This window comes from Sus scrofa, chromosome 17 (genome assembly GCF_000003025.6).
Source record: "Sus scrofa isolate TJ Tabasco breed Duroc chromosome 17, Sscrofa11.1, whole genome shotgun sequence".
NCBI classification, from domain to species: Eukaryota; Metazoa; Chordata; class Mammalia; order Artiodactyla; family Suidae; genus Sus; species Sus scrofa.
The window spans coordinates 59,371,182-59,386,954 of NC_010459.5; the positions used below are offsets into that span (position 1 = coordinate 59,371,182).

General features: G+C 47.9%; 1 protein-coding gene across 4 annotated transcripts in view; it reads left to right on the forward strand.

The window, feature by feature from the left end:
• ZNF831 (zinc finger protein 831) overlaps nucleotides 1–15,302 on the forward strand; it is a 109,242-nt gene extending 93,940 nt beyond the window's left edge. For 2 of the 4 annotated variants that reach the window (XM_005673065.3, XM_013985522.2), the window contains exons 5-6: nucleotides 6,534–6,694; nucleotides 7,631–15,302. In XM_005673065.3, the coding sequence (XP_005673122.2) occupies nucleotides 6,534–6,694; nucleotides 7,631–8,470 (1,001 nt within the window). In that variant the 3' untranslated portion in view covers nucleotides 8,471–15,302. 4 annotated transcript variants of the gene reach the window in all.

Consider the following 15,773-nt stretch of genomic DNA (forward strand, 5'->3'; position numbering starts at 1 on the left):
TCCATCAGTGGGTTAAGGATCCGGTGTGGCTGTGGCTGCGGTCCAGACTGGCAGCTGTAGCTCCAGTGTGACCCCTAGCCTGGGGACTTCCATCTGCCACAGGTGTGGCCCTAAAAAGCAGAAAGAAAAGAGAAAAACAGGCAAATAACTGCCCATGTGGTGATTCCTTTGAGAGGTCCGCCCCGCCTTTCCCCTTTCCTGAAGTCTTTGCAAATTTCAAGTGCAAGCACACTGTCCATCCTTTGATGGCAAGGATGCTTATTAACAATTTCATCTCAGATGAATCGGTCTGGGCCGTTACCCCTGTGGTCTCGTCGATGCTTATATAGCTGACTTCCAAGGCCAGCCTGGCGTCATTTTTATCCCTTCCTTGGGATTTGACATCTTTGGACTCCAAACTCACAGAGTTTTTTTGGTGTGTTGGGGTCACTGAAGGAAATGCATCAAATGACTTACATTTTCAGATAATGATATTTGAGTAATCGATTTGCATTTTAATAAGGCTCAGGAACAAATGAGGCAGCCAGCGGGAGCCTTGGCATGAAAGATGTCGACAGTTAAGCTTCAAGTTTCGTCGCGTTGTTTCTCTACTCCATTTTCCTCCTAATGATTTTACCGTTTCCTGTGGCCTTTTTAAGATGGCTAAATTTAAATTTGCTACCGCACTTGAAGCAATCTCTTCCTCTCTAACCGCGGTTTGGCAATTGTTTCTGAGGGAAATTATTAAAAACGCAGACTTTCATCAGGGGGAGAAGAGAACAGTGCACAGAGCTGTGATAAGCGAGGTTTCTCTGAGCTTCTCTTGATGACGTAAGCGCTGGCCGAATCTCCAAAGGCTGCAATGGGACGGTGGAATCCGGAATTTCTGAAGATGTAGGAAGTGACTCACATAGTGATGCTGAAACGTAAACAGGGTCACATTCTGGGCTTCAGCATTGGACTGCTGCTTATTTTTGGAAAAGGGCCATTTATCTCAAAGCAAGGATGCTGTCTTTCTTCAATAATCCAAATTAGTTTAACACACTTCAGTGACATGATTTGGGCATTTTTCACAATTATGAAAGATAACTCACTTTTCTCTGTAGACTGTAGGTCAAAAGCAAATTAAATCAATGGATTTTCTTCCCCTGCCTTCTTGGATGAGTCAGAAGTTATTGGTCAAATGCGCACACGCAGACTTTCCGCTTAAAAACCCAAATGACCCGCTGAGAAGACATTTGGCCAATCTGATTATTTTCTCTATACTAATTGGTTTTACTTCTTCATTGAATTGAATGAATTGCCTGGTTGTTTTGTCACGGTGGGGACACAGCTTAATCCACTTAGAGCGAGGCGTTCGTGTTTAGTAAACTATGCAGCTACAGACGTGTTTTTCATCCTTACTACCTTGGTGATTTTTCGCAGGTGAGAATGAAAATACATCTCAAATCCTTCCATTTTCTCCATTTTATTGCCCCTGTCCTAGCGGGGCGGGCTCACCTGGCCCCAAGACGGCCCTGGTAACCTTGTCATTGGTTCTCCCCCCACCCCCGACCCCCAGTTTAGTCTCCAGCAACGTGCACCTTTAGAAGATGTAGACTTCTCGGAGTTTCCTGGTGGCTCAGCAGGTTAAGGATCCAGCGTTGTCACTGCTGTGGTGAGGGTTCAATCCCTGGCCTGGGAACTTCTGTATGCCGTGGGTGCAGCAAAAAAAAAAAAAGTAAAATCTAGACCCCTTCCCATGACTGCCTGCACCCTACAAGCGAGATCTGAGCCACTGGTGGCTCCCCCACCTTCCTTTTGGCCCCTGCTCCCCACCATGGCCTCTCAGGTTCCTTAATCCTCAAACTCCATCCCACCCCAGGGCCCCTGCACTTGGTCCTCCTCTGTCTGGCCCGGCCTTTGAGGGCAGGTTCTTTCTCATCGTGAAGCTCTCAGGTCAAGTGTCACCTTTTCAGAGAGACCCTCCTCTGTTGGGCAAGCCAGTCACCCTCCGTTACTCTCTGAGATGCTGTCCCCCTGCATATAGTTGCTCTCGGGAATACTGTCCCCTCCCCGTTTACTGCCAGCCTCTGTCACCGCCTCCTACATCCCGTTACTCTCTGGGGTGCACCCGCCCGGCTCATCTCCTTCATGACCCCCTCACAACCTCGGTCATCTTCCCTGTCCCTGTTTCGCTTCCCTGTTGGAGAGGAGGCGCTCAGGGGAGACCAGAGCCCCTGGGTCTTGCTCTCTGATTGCTCGGGCTTGAACACGGCCCCTGGGTCCTGGGGCGTGTCTGTGGAGTAGATGAATGACGTACCAGGATCCCCGTGCTGTGTCTTTAGGCAAAGCCCTGTGCAAGTGCTCGAGTGAAGACGGCACTAGAGGAAGGCCGTTGCTTCCTTTCCCCTCGTCTATAGATTTTTCAAGTTGATTTGCTCAAGATGAGTGCACTTGATTATCTAGTAAAATGCCCCTGGGGTGTAAGAAGTAGGTCTGTTCTTTACGGTTCAAGGTGGAGGACCGAGCATATTCACTTCCCTCTAAAGACCCAGACATGGGTGAAGGAATGTGTTTGGAAGACACAGACCCGAGGGGACAAAGTGAGCAGAGAAGAGGTGGTGCCATGTAGCCGTGGGGGCTGGAATGCAGAGGCTGAGGGCTCACTGAGCTGCAGAGCCAGAGCTCAATCCCGCTTTAACAGCGGTCAAGCCCTAGAAATTCAGAAATGCATGGTACCCGGTGGGGCTGGAAACAGGAATGCGGGTTGAAAGACTCAGCAACACTCAATCCCCGATCTCCACCCCACCCCTGCTTCTCAGAGCCTGGCCACCTCCCTCACTGCCATCCCTGCAGGATATGTGGGGCTTGGCCTCTGGGGATTGTACAGAATGCTGGGAGCAAGGGGTCGGTATGGAAACCAGAGGGTTTACCCAAAAGTTAGCGCTGCACGTCGAGCCCCACCGCCACTCTCCATCCCAGTGCTGCCCGCAGGGTGGTGGCGCCTTAGGTGTCCCAGGCAGGAGATCAGGGACTCCTCACGGAGAAGCCAGCCAGCCCAGGTGGAAGACCCAAAGCCACTTACTTCAGGGTTTCCCACATCAGCAGGGCAACCAGCGAACCCTGCAGGGAGGCCCATGGTCGACACGTGACACATATAAGGAGTTCTGTTTCAGGTATTGGATGTTGCATCTCTTCTTGCTTAAGTTTTACATCTTGTATTTCTTTGCTCAGTGTTTCCTGTAAACTATCCATCTTTGCTTCCAGTTTATTTCCAATGTCTTGCATCATCTTTAGCATCAACAGTCTAAAGTCTTTTTCCTGGAGGCTGATAATCTCCTGACCACTTAGCTGTTTTTCTGGGGTTTTTTCTTTCTCTCTTATCTGAGTTATAGTTTTCTGTCTTTTCATTTTTAAAGGTTTTTGGTGTAGTGACCTTTTTGCAGACAATAGAGTCGTAGCCTCTCTTACTTACTCCTGTCTGCCCCGTTTGTGGCGGAAGTTGGTACCAGGGCTTGCTGTAGGCTTCCTGATGGGAGGGACTGGTGCCTGCCCATTGGTAGGTGGGGCTGATTCCTATCCCTCTGGTGGGTGGAGCTTTGTCTCTGGGTGAGCTTAGAGGCTGCTGTGTGTCTGGGGGGTCTTTAGGCAGCCTGTTTACTAATGGATAGGGCTGTGATCCCACCTGGATTATTGTTGGGCCTGGGGCTTCTCAGCGCTGATGGGTGGGGCCAAATTTTCCCAAAATGGGCCACCTTTAGAGGAGCACTCGCTGATATTCTGAGAGCTTTGCCTGCAATGTCCTTCCCGCACAATGAGCCACAGTCACCCCTTGTTTTCCCAGGAGGTCCTCCAAGAACTGCAGTCAGGTCCAACCCAGATTCCTGTGGAGCCTCTGCTTTGCCCTGGGACCCAGTGCATGTGAAAGTCTGTGTGCGCCTTTCAAGCATGGGGTCTCAGTTTCCCACAGTCCCCTGGAGCTCCTGTGTACAAGCCCCACTGGCCCCCAGTGCCAGATGCTCCGGGGGCTCTTTCTTCCGGTACCAGGTCCCCAGGCGTGGGGACTTGACATGGGGCTCAGCACTTTCACTCCTGTAGGTGAGTCTCTGTGAACCAATTAGTTTCCAGTCTGTGGGGCTTCCCACCCGGAAGGTATGGGGTTGCTTATATCACATAATCACCCCTCCTACCTTCTGATGTGGCCTCTCTGTCTTGTGGAGTAGGATATCTTTTTGAAAGTTTCCAGTCCATTCGGTTGAAGGTTGCTCAGCATTTAGTTGTAATTTTGTAGTTTTTATGAGAAAAGTTGAGCTCCAGGCCGTCTATTCTGCCGTCTTAACCCCATCTCACATATAAGGAGTTCTAACCAGCTTCTCAGCACCTATTTCCTAAACGTGGGCAGGCAGTCAAGACTGCTGGATATCCCAGTGACGCATTTAATATGAAAGGGAGAGAGAAAAGCAAAGAGAGACCAAGGAACTTGGAAGAAAGGGAGTGAACATAGGGAAGGGAAAACTTCAGCTATAACAGCAGTAACAACAGATCATTATTAATCTTGCCTGAGACAGGAGATATTGAAGCCATGAAAGAGTGACAGGATGCTGTAAAGAAGGAATAAGAATCACAAAATTCATACTAAGAGTGGGCTCTTGGGAATAAAAACATGATAGCAGACCTAGACACTTAAGAGTTGATAGAGGTAGTTGAAGGAATTTTCCCCAATGTAAAAGACAAAGAAATAGAAAATAGGAGAGGAAAGATAAAAATTGAGGCTGAGCTCAAGAGGTCCAGTCACCTACTAAGAGCAGTTCTAGAAAGAGGAAAAGACAGAACATAAGGAAAAAAAAATCCAAGAAATAACATATTTTTCTAAAACAAAAAGGATTCGGATGGAAAGGGCCCCTTGGGCACCTAGACAGTGAATGGAAATAGACCCAGGAACACGGTGACCCTGGGGCGCGAAAGGGAGCCCAGGGGTTTCCAGGGAGAGAAACCGAAAGGTTTCCTACAAAGGCGCATGACCTGTAAATCGTGCTGGCTCCAGACTCCTCAACAGCTAGAGCTCAGTAGGGCTGCATCTTCCATTCTGAAGGAAAGCGAATTGTAATTCAGATACCTACATCCAGACAAGCGGCCAATTAACGTCTAAACAATTTTGTTTCACCTTTTCTCACGAAGCTTCCGGACGTTTTGCATTAGGAACCAATGCAAACAAGAAAGGAAAGGGTAAAGCCAGGAAAAAGAAGTGTCGGGGTCCAGGAACCAACCAAGATGGTGAAGAAAGCCTCCAGGATGGGGGGCCAGGGGGATGCAGGGACTCAGCCCCTGTTTGGCCCAGGGATCAGCAGTTTATTGGGAAAAGGTCAGAAAGTTTTGAGAGTGATATTTCCCAGGAAATGAAATGAAACCCAATAGATGACACAAAAGGTAACTGGGAAGGAAGCTGGAGGGTGGTTTTAGAAGTAAGTCCACACCAAAGAACTAAGCACAGTAAAAAGACAGAGTAAGCAGGGAAAACAGTGTTGGCGAGAAAGGCAATGCAGTGATAGCACACGACCCGGCTCAGCGGGAGAACGCGTGATGCTGTCGTCACTGCTGGGTGCACGAAACGGAACGATGACGTCAGAGTCGGGTGACCGTGCAGGGGGGTGTGCACCTCCTCTGGGAAGTGTGCACATGCGTGGGGCGGGGGGTGGTCCTAAACGATGCTCTCCCTTCAAGAAGACATAGGCCATCCTCCAAACTGGAATAGAGGAACCAAGAAGTAATGCTCTCCACTCGCTCTTAGGAGAGGAGGCCGTAAACGTGGAAGAGTCCAAAGTGGGAGAAGATGAGCAGGTGGGCTGGTTTTCTTAATACGTAGAAAGATTTAAAACGCTGCGCCTGTGTAACGGGAATCAAGATAAGAGCAGTTTTAAAAGCGGGTTGCAGGCTTCATTGACACAGCCCTTCTAGAATGTTTTGCTGACCTTCTCTCACTGTGGGACCCACCTGCTCTGAAACTCTGTGGTCCTTCTGACTTGTCGCCCAGGACAATATGATAAAACGGAGGAGAGACTAAGGCTGTGGGGCGACGGAAAGGCAGAGGCTCTCCCATCAAAGCCACATCATTGTCGTCCCTCTCCGACCCCACCCCACGGCTCAGTAACCCCCACAAAACAACAGCAGCGCAAAATCCGACCTTCCCTCCTATTGTCAGTGCTCAGATCAGGGCTAAGACATCTCACATGAAGGAGAGGAAAATCTTTACTCTTGACCCTGTTGAGTGGCCAGAGGAGATGAATGTAATGAGAAAAAGAGCCACATGGAATCTTATTAAAAATATATGTAATTAAGGGATTTTTTTTTCCCTGCAAGGCATCGAATTTGCCTTTCTTTCCTTAGCAAAAGTGGAGACATTTGATCTGAACCAAGTGAATGGTTTCAAGGTCCATGGGGTTTCCGTCCATACCATGTGAGATGAGGTTGATGAGCTCAGAGCTGGTCGTGAAGACGCAGATAAACTCCTCAGACATTGCTCTATGCTGATTTGATCATTTCAGGTGTATATCCATGTGCCTCCCCCCTTTTAGGTCCAAGTCCATCGGGGGAGCCAGCTTGTGTCACCTCAGAGTCCTCTCTTTGCGGTGGGAACGGAGAAAAAGAGGAGGAAGGCGGCAGGCACAGCTCGAGACGCTGCTGTCCTAACACAGGTGCAAGTGCTGTCAGGGAAACGGCCACAGCAACTGTGAAGGTGGGAGTTATGGTTTTCAGCTGCCTCTACCTAGCTCTTATCAAAAGGATTTACGAGTCTTTTTGTCTCGTTGGTGTCCACTGTGGCAAAACTCACTTGGGCTGCCCATAGGAGTTTCCGGACTCAGAGAACTCTCGAAGTGGACAGACACCTCCAAACCTTGTGCCGAATAGCCAGGCGACTGGGGCTGTGAACCAGTGGGATGAGCTCACAGTTGATCAAACATCCCTTTTCTTTTTTAGAAAAAGGTTTATTGACGGTTGTGATCATTGCTGCTGTCCAACCAAGCGATTCAGTTATGCATGTGTATGCATCCTTCTCTTTCCGAGTCTCTCCCACATAGATGATCACAGACTGTCGGAGAGAGTTCCCTGTGCTCCACGGCAGGTCCCTGTCGGCCAGTCATTCCTTAGACCTCAGTGTGCAAATGCCAGTCTCCCCCAAATCCCTTGTTGATTCATACCTAACAGGCTGGAGATGCTTGTCACTGCCACGTGACATCATGGCCAGGCCAACTGAGGGGCCACGCCTGGAAAACCGTAAAGGTGGCTAATCCAGACCGTACCTTGAAAAACACCAACCTGGAAAAAACCTACACACATGTTAACTGTAAAGTAGCACAGCCACCGCGGGACCTAACACGGGACACTCAGAACGAGGGATGGTTGAGGGGCTGGGTTTTCACCAGGGCCAGATAAAAATACATAGTGGTCTCAGGATCCTGTTGGACGCCAGCAGGGACCATTGCTGGAGTTACTGCATCAATTAGTTACTAATGGAAACGGATGGAGAGCATCATAGCGGCGTTCACGCTCGGGGAAGAATCCTCAAACCTCCAGACCTTATTTTCATTGAGGACCGCGTTTCCGACCACAAGATTTTGGTGCCAATTAACCTTTTTCCCCCCTATTTATTTTCCTTTGCACTTTGCTGCAGGAAATTTCTCCACCTGCCTGCGAGCCCCGGGACAGTTGTCCTCCGGACACGGCTGTCGGGTCAGAATCATCTCTGCAGGCCGACTCCTTGGTGGCTGTGGCGAAGGACAGCCTGCTAGCCGGTGGCAAAGCTCTTGACTCGGGGCTGCTTGAGCTGCACCGGCTGCCCTCCCAGGAGGGAGTCTCTGCGGATTCCACCCCAGGCACTTTCTCGGATGCTCTGGCGCTTTCTTCCGCTGAGTCCAAAGGAACCCCTCTCCGCCACGACCTTGCTACCTCGGCAGCTGCCCTCCGTCCTTCTCCAGAGGCGAGGGCAGGCTGCGCAGCACTGGGACTTCACAGCGTGGACCCACAAGACCACAGCGGGGCTGCAGGGCAGACTCTGGCACAAAACTCCCCAGACAGAAAAATGATGCCAGAGGGCCTGTCCGCATCGCCAGAGAAACCCTCTCCTGGGCAGAGACTTTCAGGCTCCGTTCCACCGGGGTCCCCTGGAGAAACTCATCTTGAAACAGCAGCTTCAGGACCGGGTGCAGCTAGTTCACCCCCAGAGGAAGGGAAACTGAAGACACGCTTTCCTTCCGGGGGGTGCCATGGGTGTGGGAAAGGGCTGGTCCCCTGTCCTCCCTTAGGAAGCGACAGCGGGGGGTGTCAGGGGTCCGGATTCATCACTCCAAAGGCTGCTGCGGTTCCTTCTAGCCCAGGGCAGCCCCCGGAGGTCCCTGCAGCCCCTTTGAAAGCCCTCAGGAAGAGAAGCTTGGAAGGAATGAGAAAGCAAACGCGGGTGGAGTTTAGCGACACCAGCAGCGATGACGAAGATCGGTTGGTCATAGAAATATGAGCTTCCAGAGAAAGTCCACTGGCCCAAGACCACCGGTGCCTCACGGTGAACGCCGTCGAGCGGGCGGGAGAAGGAAACTGGATTCACGGAGCACGCGCAGATGGGGAAGCCCTGCGGGGTTCTTTCTGAGCGCCCCCAACCACCTCTGGAACCCAGACTCAGCCACTCCATGCCCAGATGCCCCACCCGCACGGTGCCCGGCAGGCCAAGGTGGCAGTGAAGCAAGGTCTAAGAAGGCTGGACCGACGTGGTGCCCATGGCTTGACTCCCAGCCGTACCCTCTGCATCGCATCCTCCCTCTGTCTCATCCAGGGAGTGGCATTAGGCCCAGAAACCACAACTGACCTGTTTACCAGCAAGTGAACCCCGCAGAGTCAAGGTGGCAGGGTCCCCCATGGTTGAGCTTGGGTTTGCTTCAAGGGTGGCAAGCATGCGTGGGAAAGTTGGGGTACCTTGCAAAGGAGACAGGCCCTTGGGCCTCGAGGTGTTTCTGTTCACGCTGGAGACAAAACCCAGATGCTCTGCAAAACTGAAGTTTGGTCAGAATAATTTGCCTCCTTAGTGGAAGTTGTAAATATACTTCAAAATGCCTATGATTGGGTGAAATACTGAGATTCTTTCCATGTTGCACAAATGGTCAGTGCTTATGTATGATCTGTGATAGAAGCATGTACACAGCTCTCGTTGCTGGTGCCTTTTCTGTGGAGACCTCTGACACCCTTGGTTTTTCCAGCTCTTGCAAAAGGAACGTTGTGTTGAAAGTTAATAGAATAGTCTCTGTAATGAGTCATTTTTGAGGGGGAAAAATTCACTTATTTTCCTCTGATTCCTTCTGTCATATTGTGCTCTGAGCAATTTCAATTAGAGGGTTACATTTTAGTAATCTCTCCAGCTTAAATTGATGCCTGCTCCTCGTGACGGGAGCCTTTTAGATTTTTCCTCCAGAAGCTTCGAGGATACAAAACTAATTGGAGTTTTGACGCTGTTTTACATCTCAGTAATTTTATTTTGGGGGCTTGGTGTTACTTTGCTGTCAAATTAAATCAGCCTCTGTATTGTGCAAGTCAGAACAGCACAGATAAAATTCCCCAGTACTCCAAGCCAGCGCGCCCTGTGCAGAATAGCTGATCTCCGGCAGCCGCCTCAGTGAGCAAACCCTCACATTTCCTGCACTCTTTCTCCTTAAGTGGGAGCGGAAAAACTCAGAGGTTCACACTGCTGCATTTCAGTAAAATTTTATACTTGCTTCTGGTATGATTTTGTACAATTTGAAATTTATAGCTGAGCTCCTGTGGCTTAACTTTGATGTCATGAGGTTCAGATGACCCCCTGTACTTTAAAGGCGAGGCCACGGTGCAGAATGTCTCACATGTACGAAGATGCTTGACCACATGCTTGCCTGTGACTAAGGATGGTCAGATTTCAAGTATCTGCAAGTGATGTTTCAATCTGAGGGCAATTCCTTGAGAAACCTGAAAGTGAGACGAGCTTCCCCTGGTGACATGGCATTTGTGTACGGCGAGGTGCATTCAGAATCACCCGAGTGATTTCGAACCCAGCCAAGAGAAAAGGAGGAGGGAGGTGAAGAGTGTTAAGGATCCATGTACTTTCGACCCCAAACCAGCGTGCTGGAGCTTCTAGCCCTGGGATTGTCGCAAGAGAGGAGGTCTGGGAAGGTGGTCTGAGACCTGGCGGACTTTGTCCTGAGCTGGCTGGGAAATCTTGGTTAAGACTCCCGCCCGCTCAGCACCACAGTGTCCCACGTAGAAGGACCGAGTCAGGGGAAATGAGCTGAATGTGACTCGAAGCCCTGCTCCTTCTGATCACACAAGTGGCTGGGAGGTGGCCCCCATGGGGAGGGGTCCTGCACCCAGGAAGTTCCAGTGGGGGCCTTGGGGAAATAAAGCCAATTGTTCTTTGAAGAATGTGAGCTCAGGGGAAAGATCTTTCTCATTTTCCCCCCAGAGTTCCAGATTTGGGGGTGCAGGTATCCAGTTCATAAACAGTGGCTCGCAAGTAAAAAATGAGAAGCGAGAGCAGAGCACAGCTGAGTGAGCGGAAGATGGCATGTCTGTGGGCTAAGTCCTGGGAGGCAGCGGTCATGGGGGGGGGGGGCATTGTCCAGATGCTTCTCTCCCGGGTGGCTGCTGAGCTGCTGGCTGGGTCACTGGACCAAAGTCCGTATGTCAAACTCCCAATGACACTGACCTCAGGATAGTTGAGTCAGGTGGAAGTTCTGTCCTTCTACGAGCCACCCTTGCTGGCTGCCACATCCCACCCTGGACTAAACATGGCAGAACAGTGATGCCATCTCTAACTCCCTGTGTCTCCCACATAAAGGTGAGCAGCTTCCCACATTTTCCTGTCTCAGCCGGTCATGGGTGGTAGCAATGTTTACAAGTGTACCTTACTTTATAGCAATGTGAATGTGTGAAAAGCTATATTTCAGTGGATTAAACAAATTAAAATTGTATTTTGAATGACCATAGCGTACTTGGCTATTGAAAACCATCCCAAAGTACACATATTTTTTTAAATGAAAAAAATTTTTATAAAGCAACAAGCGATCTCGGATTATAGAAATCTTAATTTTCCTATGGGTTTTCTTAAAGTGGACCACAACTATAGGGGTACCTTTTAAGGATAATATCAGTGATCTATAACCAAGTTTAGGTTATTTAAAATGAAATTTTAATTCAGTATTATCCATGATCAATTGCTGCAGTTACTCCGTAAGTGTGTACCATGCCACTATTAAGGGAAAACAAATTTATTTTAGAACAGGGTAAATTAGAGTTTAAAGATAAGGGATTCCCCGTTCTCCCCAGTGCTGTCAACTTCACTGTACCTTCAGGCGAGGGTCTTGGCTGATGGGTAGCTCAGCTTCTTCTAAAGAGGATGCTGACAGGACCAAGAAACGGTCCACTTCAAATTCTTTGCTGTTCTCTCAGGGCAAGGTATACAAATGCCACAAACCATGATGCTTAGGTTTCTCTCCCCAGCTATACCTACACCTGGCCAGATCTCACTTGTTGAAGAAGCAGAGAGCAAGGAGGTGTCATGTCCCCCATTGGCCCCCATAACTGATAAGGGGTACTTAATGTCACGTGTTTCTGATGGGCAGCCTGAATCCTCCATGTTCTAAAGCATGGTGGAAACAACGCATGCCTCTTGCTACATATGACCTTTGAGAGTCTGGCTGAAGCTAGCATCCCTTTATTTCACAACCTGGAGAACCTAGGGTTCATTTGCCAAGAGACTGAAAAAAGACAGGGGATTGGTGCTTCTGGATTCAGATCAAAACCTGTCAATAGCATGGTGGGTAACTGAGGGCAAGTTAAGGCTCCACTTCCTAAAATCCCTCCTCTGAATCTCAGATGGGAAGAGGAGCCTTGGAAAAATGCATTGTGACCACAACTCTTGGCATGACAGATGAGCGATTTGCAGCCTCATGCCAAAACGTATTTCCTTGCATTTACATTCATTACTTAGAATGATCACATTATTCATTTTTTTTCCCCAGCATAGAAATTTGCATTTTGCACAAAATTTGCCTGGTGCAGCAGATTTTTATAGTTATGGAAACTGTCATCATTATCGGAATGTGCTGTTGCTCAAATGCCCAGACATAATTTAATATGGCGAGGAGAAAAATGGTCTGCCTGGCTCTATGGCGAACATATTTCTACAACTGCAGGAAACAAGGCTGGCGTATTTTCTCACTTCAGGTGTGAGTCTCATAACTCTTGTGAGGGGGACTCTTTTGGCTTTTGAAACACTACATTTCTCAATATGTAAGCACACTTTCTCATCCCTGTCTTTCAGATACTCCTTAAATATAGGTGTCAGCCCCCCCCCCCAAATCCCATGTGCTAGATTTGGGTACTGTACAATTCTTTTTACCCTGCTTTCTCCTTGTGTGGGAATACACATAAATCAATCTGAAGAAACATAGAGACATTGCGCATATTCCTTCACCATTGGAAGGAAAGGAGCCAAGGAAAATGATCAGCTTCTATCACTTGGAACCCTAGGGAAAGACTCATTACCTTCTATATGCAGTCAGCCCCTCAGAACTTACTACACCATGGATTGTTCACAATTACGAAGCCATTGGCTTCTTAGTTGTTTGTTTAAATGTATTTCCTTCTTTGTATGGTTAAATTATTCTGTTTTGATAAAAATAAAACTGGAAACGAAAAGGTCTTGTGTGATTTGTTAACATTTCTAACCAAAACTACCACAAATACTGTGCTAGATAGTTTGTATGTCTGCTTATTCCTACATAGTTGACCAGACACTCTGTCCGCCATATTGGTGTCTCATTCTGCTCAACCGAAGAGCTAGGTAATGGCAAACCATCTCATTTTCTTATGCTGTTTCCTTTCCCCGTGTGTCTCTTCTGTCATCGTCTGCCATGTTTATGGTCCATAACTTAGAAATGTGTTTTTAAATCCTTCAATGTAGCTAAACGCTGAAGCCACACGAGGGCACTATCCACAGTGCAATAATCCCCAACTTTTCCGCTTAGAATTGACGTTGCTTGGATATTTGACATTATTCATTAACAGAGAAAACATCCTTAATTCAAAACATACCTCCTTATAAGGATAAGTCATATACTCTTGGCAAGAATACATAGACTTGTTTCACAGACCAACACCATATCTTGCTATGTCTATACGTTCTGAAGCCACTTGAAGTCAACGGAGATGCGATGCGTTGGGAGAAAAAGCGGGAATGGGTACACAGAGGAACTGATATACTAGCTGATGGATCTCCACAGCATTTTTGCTAACTCATCAGACTCGAATAGTGATAATCCATTGTTTCCAAACTTCCGTCATTTGAGAGCCATCTTACTGCTTCTCGCCACACGTGTCCACACATAGGTACATTATTTACTTAATACTTTTATTTAAATCCTCTCTGTCTTAAGCTATTATTTTCCTAAGTAATAGAATCTGTGAGCTCTCAGCCTTAATTTGGTAATTACATGTATTTTCTGATATGCATTAAAGTAAACTTGCTAAAATTTGTCATCCATGTACCAGTTCAGTATCATTTCTACTCCCTGGTACACCCCCCGCACTCCAGGGAACATGGAGCTAATCCGAAAAGTACATGTGCTGTTAGTTTCTTGAGTTTTTCCAGTTTTTGTTAAGCTCAGCTCTCTCTCCAAGGCAAGAGAACTATCCATGGCAAGTTGAATTGTGGGCTTGTCGGATAATTGTCTTTAGTCAAACTTTACTGTTGAGTAGTTAACCTTCCAAGTCAAAGGATTCTCACATCTTTTAGCCTCAAAGGAACAATCATGTAGTGTCTGGTTGCATAAATGTACATATTTTCTGTTTTGGTGTTTGATTGGTTGGTTGGTTGGTTGGTTAATGCGTACAGATTGATGTCAGGAAAGCACAATTAAGGACTCATGCTGAACCACCAGCACTACCCTCAGTTCTGCCCAAAGATCTGTGTCCATACTTTTGAACTTGAAGCAAATGGATTTGGCTGGACTAACAGCCCCAGAGAATAGCTCTCTGATCTCCTGCTTGATGACAGCCTGTTGATCTCTGGGCCGCAGACGCAGGGGATGTGCTTGGTGGCATCTAGGACATTTGTCTCCAGCTGTGACAGACGTCTGCTTTCAGTCTCCCTCAGCTTTGGCTAGAGGCAAATTCAACACCCTTTACAGTAGAGCATCCCGGCACTGGTCCGTGCGATTTTCGCCCAGTAGGCGGTGAATTGTTTTCTGCATAAATGTAAGCGTGATCCCTATAGGGAGCTGGCAGTTTTGTGTGCGCAGCACCTGGGACAGGATCCAGCCCTGTCTCTGGCCACGGAGGTGATCTGGTTGTCTCCTATCTGTACATTGTGTGCAATGCGGTAGAACTCAGCAGGATTCCGTAGCAGTTTAGCAGAAATTCAGAGAGAGAGACCTGACTCCGTCGTAAATGAAAGGCCAGATATGCAGGCTTGTTTTTTCCCTGTTGGTGTTCCCATCAGACATGTTTGCCCTAAGCTCCCCCCCGCCCCCAGCAGACACACACAAGCCTCACAAGAGGTCCTCCTCGTAAAGTCCTCTTCCTGTTAAAATAAAGAGCTGGGTAGAGTGGGGCCAACGTGGAAGGAAGTACAACAGCCACACAAATGGCCCCAAAGAGATTTCCTTAGAGGCAGGGCCAACAGCGCTAAAGCTGAGAAACCCTGGTCTGAGAAGATGAGGTTAGAGTCTATTAGAGACCCTAGAATAGCTCAGGCCTCAGGCTGATGATGAGACTGGAGTGGGGAGAAAGACTAGCCTTGGCAGGACCAGAAGCAAGCCTGGGCTCCGTATCCTGGTCCGGAATGCTTTCCACAGCATCACATCTGGAACCTTCCCATCTGTGTTAGGACATGCTTCTTGAGTCTACACACTGTAGGCTATTGAGGGGCTATGGTCCAATTAACTTCGGTTTTTTTTTTCACTCTTCATTCCACCTTGAGAAGAAAGAACAGGACATCGGAAGTGAAGTCCATGTGAACAGATGTTTGGGTATTGACTAGACATTCAGTAAAGTAGATCAAAAGATAAGATTTTAAAGATCTCTTTTATCAAAGTATAATTGATTTATAAGGTTGTGTTAGATTCTGGGGTATAGAAAAGTGATTCAGTTAAACATACATATATACATTCTTTTTCATATTCTTTTCCATTATGGTTTATCACAGAATATGGACTATAGTTCCCTCTGCTACACAGGAGGCCCTTGTTGTTTACCCATCCTATGTATAATCATTTACGTCTGCTAATCCTGAACTCTCAATCCCTCCCTCCCCTACACCCCCCACCCCTGGCAACCACAAATTTGTTCTCTATATCTGCGAGTCTCTCTGTTTTGTAGATAAATTCCACTTGTGTCATATTTTAGATTCTGCATGTAGGTGATATCATACGGTGTTTGTCTTTCTCTTTCCAACGCACTTCACTTAGTATGATCGTCTCTAGGTCCGTCCATGTTGCTGCAAATGGCATCTTTCATTCTGGTTTATGGCTGAGTAATACCACGTCTTTATCCATTCATCTCTCAATGGACATTTAGTTTGCTTCCATGTCTTGGCTATTGTGAATAGTGCTTCTATGACCATAGGGGTGCATGTATCATTTTGAATTAGTTTTGTCTGGATGTATGCCCAGGAGTGGGACTGCTGGATCACATGACAACTCTAACTTTAGTTCTTTGAGGAAGCTTCTTAGTGTTTTCCATCATGGCCGCACCAACCTACATTCCCAACAACAGGGCTGGAGGGTCCCCTTTTCTCCACA